The 6,232-nt window shown below is 44.0% G+C and overlaps 1 protein-coding gene across 1 annotated transcript; it reads left to right on the top strand.

Moving 5' to 3' along the window:
* Positions 1-1,229: 1,229 nt before the first annotated feature.
* Positions 1,230-3,882, top strand: fzd10 (frizzled class receptor 10). The gene has a single exon (XM_034169754.1). The coding sequence runs from the start codon at positions 1,497-1,499 to the stop codon at positions 3,258-3,260; it is 1,764 nt and encodes a 587-aa protein (XP_034025645.1). The 5' UTR covers positions 1,230-1,496; the 3' UTR covers positions 3,261-3,882.
* The last annotated feature ends 2,350 nt before the right edge of the window (positions 3,883-6,232 follow it).

The raw sequence follows: 6,232 nt of genomic DNA, 5'->3' as shown, positions 1-6,232 counted from the left end.
TGGATCTGGATGTGGATTTTGGATCAAGATTTCTCTTTACATCGCTTTGAAGGATTTCTTTAAAACTACTTCACAGATTCTCACCAAATTTGCACCACAGATAGATATTAAGGCATGGAAGACGCCACTGAATTTTCGAGATGATCCTGAGCCGGATTCTGGATCAAGTTTCATAGGCTTTGAAGGATTATGTCAAAACTACTTCACAGATTCTCATCATATTTGCACCACAGATAGATTTTAATACATGGAACACTACACTGAATTTTGGAGGTGATCTGGATCCAGATGTGGATTCTGGATCAAGATTTCTCTTTACATAGGCTTTGAAGGATTTCTTTAAAACTACTTCACAGATTCTCACCAAATTTACATCACAGATAGATATTAGGGCATGGAAGACTCCACTGAATTTTGGAGATGATCTGGATCCGGATTGGCGGACGTCAGAAATCTCTGATTGTGCTTGTTTAGTTTTTTCTCTGTCTGCTCTACTTTTACCCTCCCTCCCCCTCTCGTATCTTATCTTGTGCCGCCCCTGCTAATGTGCGTCTTCAGAATGCTGCAGAGCAAAATTCTGCGGATTAAAATGAGAACGTGTTGAATGAGCGAAACCGCGCACAAACTTTCCACACCGGGCTTTGATGGAAGCAGCCACGTGAGGCGATCAGAGGTGGTTTCGGTGCGTCACTGATCCAGCGATTCTGTGTGATGATCACAAAATGCGTCTTCTACTGGTTGTGTGAACTTTGTGAGGAAAAAGACGGAGAAGGAAGTTCGCTGTGCTCCTTTGAAAAAAACGCTGTAATGATTCGCCAACAAGCTGTTACGCACGATTTGAAAATAATCCGCGTGTCAGTGTCGCCTTTCTTATGCAAAGTAGGTGTCTTTGAAGGCGGATCTTTTGGCAGGTTAGACCGGGACGGAGCCTCAGACCAGCTCTCAGACGAGCTGCGACGTCAGCACCGAAACCCGCAGCCTGCGCGCACCGGGAGCGCAAATCCTGCCTTTCTGGGACGCGCTTTAATCATCAGCGCCTTTTTGCTTTTTGGGGAGATTTTTGTTGCGCGCGCGTGTGTGTGCGTGCGGGTGTGTGTGTGTGTGTGTGTTGCGCGTAGGAGGATCTTTTTTTGTTGTTGTTTGGCTTTTTTTTTTCCTCCCGGTCTTTCCTTCTTTTTTCTTTCTTTTTAAAGTTATGGCATAAAGAGTGAAATCTTGTTCTTGGACCATCAAATGTTCCGGAAGGTGTCACGAAAACTGAGGATTGATGAGTATTTCTGGAGAACCTTTGGAACACACACTCTCGCTTCACGGCGAAAGAGCGCAGATCCGCGCGCACCAGAGCGCACGCCGCGTCAACTCGCAACTCTCTTTCGGATCATTCTTGGGATTATGTTTTCGTTCAAGTTCTCCAAAGTGAAACCAGGAGAGGGTTTTGCTACCGTAAGTTTTTTCAGGTTGATCTAAATTTTTGTTCACAGTGAAACTTTGAACATATGGAGACGATGTGTTCATCTGGGAACCTCAGCCTGGTCTGTGTGCTGCTGCTACTGCTGGGCTTGTGGAGCGGTGGGGGTTTGGCCATTAGCTCCATAGACCCTGATCGATCAGGAGACGGGGCATGTCAGCACATCAACATCCCCTTGTGTAAGGACATTGGCTACAACATGACCCGCATGCCAAACCTGATGGGCCACGAGGACCAGAAAGAAGCAGCCATCAAGCTGCACGAGTTCGCCCCCCTCATAGAGTTTGGATGCCACAGCCACCTCAAATTCTTCCTGTGTTCCCTGTATGCTCCCATGTGCACGGAGCAGGTGTCCAATCCCATCCCGGCGTGCAGAGTCATGTGTGAGCAGGTCAAGATGAAGTGCTCCCCCATCCTGGAGCAGTTTAACTTCCCCTGGCCCAACTCTCTGGATTGTTCCAGGCTGCCGACCCAAAACGACCCCAACAACCTGTGCATGGAGGCGCCCAACAATGGCTCAGACGAGCCGCCAAAAGTGTCCCACACCCAGCCACCTGACTTCAGGCCGCAGCGGCCTCTGGGCGGACAGGACCTGCAGCTCAAAGACAGCAGCAGCAAGCAGGCGTGCAGCAACCCGGGGAAATTCCACTTTGTGGAGAAGAGCGAGTCATGTGCGCCCAAATGTTACCCTAAAGTGGATGTGTATTGGAGTCAAGGAGACAAGCAGTTCTCTCTGGTGTGGATGGCTGTCTGGTCGATCCTGTGCTTCGTCTCCAGCTCCTTCACGGTGCTCACGTTCCTCATCGATCCGCAACGCTTCAAATACCCAGAGCGGCCGATCATCTTTCTCTCGATGTCGTACTGTGTTTACTCCGTGGGCTATCTCATACGACTTTTTGTGGGAGCCGACAGAATCGCCTGTGACAGAGACAACGGCGTGCAGTACGTTATCCAGGAGGGTCTGGAGAGCACGGGCTGCACCATCGTGTTCCTCATCCTGTATTACTTTGGCATGGCCAGCTCTCTCTGGTGGGTCATCTTGACCCTCACCTGGTTCCTGGCTGCTGGGAAAAAATGGGGCCATGAAGCCATAGAGGCAAACAGCAGCTACTTCCACCTGGCAGCGTGGGCCATCCCTGCCGTGAAGACCATCATGATCCTGGTGATGAGGAAGGTGGCCGGAGATGAGCTGACGGGTGTCTGCTATGTGGGCAGCATGGATGTCAAAGCTCTCACGGGCTTCGTGCTCATACCGCTCTCCTGCTACCTCATCATCGGCACCTCTTTCCTGCTGTCTGGTTTTGTGGCGCTGTTCCACATCCGTAAGATCATGAAGACAGAGGGGGAGAACACGGACAAGCTGGAGAAACTGATGGTTCGCATCGGCGTCTTCTCCATGCTCTACACCGTCCCGGCCACCTGCGTCATCGCCTGCTATTTCTACGAGCGGCTCAACATGGACTACTGGCGCATCCTGGCAAGGGAGCAGAAGTGCGTGGATGGCAGCACGTTGGATTCAAATGAGTGTGTCATGAAGGCTTCCATCCCAGTGGTGGAAATCTTCATGGTGAAGATCTTCATGCTGTTGGTGGTGGGCATCACCAGCGGCATGTGGATCTGGACATCAAAGACGCTGCAGTCATGGCAGAACGTCTTCAGCCAGAAATTGAAGAAGAGGACGAGGAGGAAGGCGGCCAGCGTGTTTGCCGAAAGCCGACCGTACATCAAGCCTCACCCGTCCCTCAAGGGGCACAAGTATGAACCCGCGCGGTCCCCTCCCACATGCGTGTGAGCCGGCGGGCCATACCTGAAGCAGACTCGGATCACCGGTGCCCTCAAACAACACAAGAGTCACGTTTTATTTATGCAAACTCCACTGAACATAATGCAATATTTCTAAGTATCTTGAGCCATCTCCTGCCTTTTTTGGGAGGGGGAACTACTCCTGGATTCTCTTTTCTCCCATTGAAGGGGCAAAATTCTTATCATTCTCTCACAAAAAGTGGATTGAACTGTTTGGGTGTGCCGTAGGTCCGCGTGAATAATGTGCAATACGTGTTTTCCTTCCAGGCAAAAAAGAAAAAAGACACTTGTACTGTTGGTGAGGGTGGAAAGTGGTTGCACACGGCGGAGGCAAACCGTGGCAGAGACGAGTGTCATGTTTGAGGCTTTTTAATGTAAATGGGGGCCGTGTCATATATGTTTGAAGAGGAGGGAGAGCAGCTGTTGAAAGGAGCTCAGACCTTGTGAACTGCCCTTTGTGAGGCAAATCCGTGCCATAAATTAATCAAGCACTGCTCGCTGGAAAGTGCACAGACTGTTTTTTCTGTTTTATAGCACCAGGGAGCGTTTGTATATATTTCTAAAAGTCCAGATTTTATAGAAAATTAATAAAACGTTCTAGTTTTAAATGGAAATTGTGTTTGGTAATTCTGTTTTTACTCCCGCTGATGGACAGAAAAACCTGTCGACATTTGTTTGTTTGTTTGTTTGCAACCAAAGTAATTTTATTTCCAGTTGGTGACAATCCAATGGTTTAATTGGTGTAATTAAGTAACAATTTGGCCTAATCTGTAACATGTTGACTTCATTTGGGTCATCTTAATTGCAGTAAATTGAGTGTTAACATTTGAAAGTTGTTTATATATATATATATATATATATATATATATATATATATATATATATATATATATATATATATATATATATATATATTCTTAATACTTCTCTTTTATCAGTGCATGCTGGGATTATTTTACACCATGAACATGACCAAATCACCCGTGACCCTAATGTGATTCCGCGCCGGGAGCTGGTTTAGATTTGCCACAAACAGCTTTACAAATGAAGGTGACGTCTTCTGCACAATCAACAAGGTGGAGAAAAGAAGTAAAATAACCATTTCTAATGTAAAGTGCATAAATGAAATAGTGCAGCTGGAATTTAGGTGATATTTTGTGGAAAAGAGCATTCCAACATGAAATTTAAGAAAGTGATTTTTGAATTGAAATCAAAATTATGACTCTTACAAAGGATTATTTCACTTTTTTTTCAGCCTAAAATATGGTTGTTTCATAAACTTAAAAAGTCATCACCAAATGTCTTCTTTTTTTCTTTTTTTTACATCTAACAAACCAAAAGTTTAAAATACCAAATATTTTTTTCATATAAAAGAGTAAAATGTCAAATTTTCACATTTAAGAAGCAGGACACAAAGAAATGTTGATATTTGAATGAATTAGTGACTTAAAATCAGTTCATCATGAATCAAATATCCAAATGTTTGGCAAATAATTTTGAACTATTAATCAAATAAGCGGGTCATCTGTGGTTTAAATCTATACTAAAATTCACCAAATGTGCGTCTGATCCTGCTTCACGAAAAAACAGCTCATCTGATCAGTGTGACTTTCAATCTGTGTCATCTATGTAGACCCTGGAGTAACATGAATTTTCAGCTGCCCTTCATAGTTATATGGAATTAGGTATCATCATCTCAGACAAAAATATTATCAGGCTAACTAGCCACAAGGCTTCTTCTATGAAGTTTTATGCCGGTTGGCACAGCGACAGCTGCATTACGGCCAAAATTTAGACGGAAAGTTAATAGACACTGAATCCAAACACACAGCATTTGTCTCACAGTGAATAGGCCGTTCAGTCGGGACTGTGAGCGTTTAAAAATCTTAGTGAATAACCATAAAGACAAAGAGGAAACTTTTATCAACAACGTTGTGTACCCGGAGGTTCTGGGATAGGAGAGGGGAGTGTGATAGTGGTGATTAGTGGTGTGCCATACTGCAAGAATTGGTATCAATCCAACACAAAGTAAATACAGGGCCAGTGTCACCGATACTGATACAGATACTGTTGTTGTTCATTCGGCTGCTCCTGGTTTCGTTCAGGGTCGCCACAGTGGATACAGCCAGATCCGCATTGATATGTTGGCACAAGTTTTACGCCGGATGCCCTTCCTGACGCAACTCCAGTTTTACCCGGAGAAACACACACAGCCGCTGGTGTTCCAAAGAGGTCTCCCATCCAAGTACTAACCAGATCCTGCTCTGCTTAGCTTCTGAGATCTGACGGGATCAGGCTCACACAGAGCAGACCGGCTGCACTGATACAGATACTGATACTTTTTAATTATTAAGGTGGATGCATCATCAAATTGCTAAAATCTTAATAAATTTTCATGACCTGTAAGTGATTTTTTTTCCCCCCTTTGGATTAATTAAAACCCAGGATAAAGTTTATAGGTAAACAGATACTTTTTATCATAATAAAAGTTTTTGTTCAGGAAAAAACACAACAGTAACAAAAAATTTTCACCATGCATTGTCATGTCTGGATGTTTTCTTAAATAAAGCGCACAAAATTATCATTTGAGAACTTTTTTTTTCAGGTAGAGAGTTCAGAAACTAAAAGACAAAATAAAATATCTCCCTTCATTGGACTTCTTTTCTAGATTTTTTCTTAAATAAACAAAGTGTACAAAATTATCACTCCACAACAAATGTTATAAACCAAGTAGAATTTGTGTTCAGGAAATAAAATACAGAAAATAATAATAATTCTCCCCTTCATTGCACTTCTTTTCTGAATAAAGAAGAAGTATCACAAACTAATACGTACTCGTCTTCAACCACTTATCCAAAATTGGGTCATTGGGGGCTGGAGCCTACCGCAGCAAGGCAAACAAATTAATAAATTACATTACTTTTTGTGAAGCCATTACAAATGGCATTAGATCGAGGTTCG

The sequence above is a fragment of the Thalassophryne amazonica genome, chromosome 5, assembly GCF_902500255.1.
Source record: "Thalassophryne amazonica chromosome 5, fThaAma1.1, whole genome shotgun sequence".
NCBI lineage: Eukaryota > Metazoa > Chordata > Actinopteri > Batrachoidiformes > Batrachoididae > Thalassophryne > Thalassophryne amazonica.
The sequence above is the reverse complement of the archived record's forward strand: the minus strand, read 5'-3'. Positions and strand labels throughout refer to the sequence as shown.

What these genes read in the sequence shown, in the direction of transcription:
- fzd10 (XM_034169754.1), top strand. Translation starts at nt 1,497, where the DNA reads ATGGAGACGATGTGTTCATCTGGGAACCTCAGCCTGGTCTGTGTGCTG.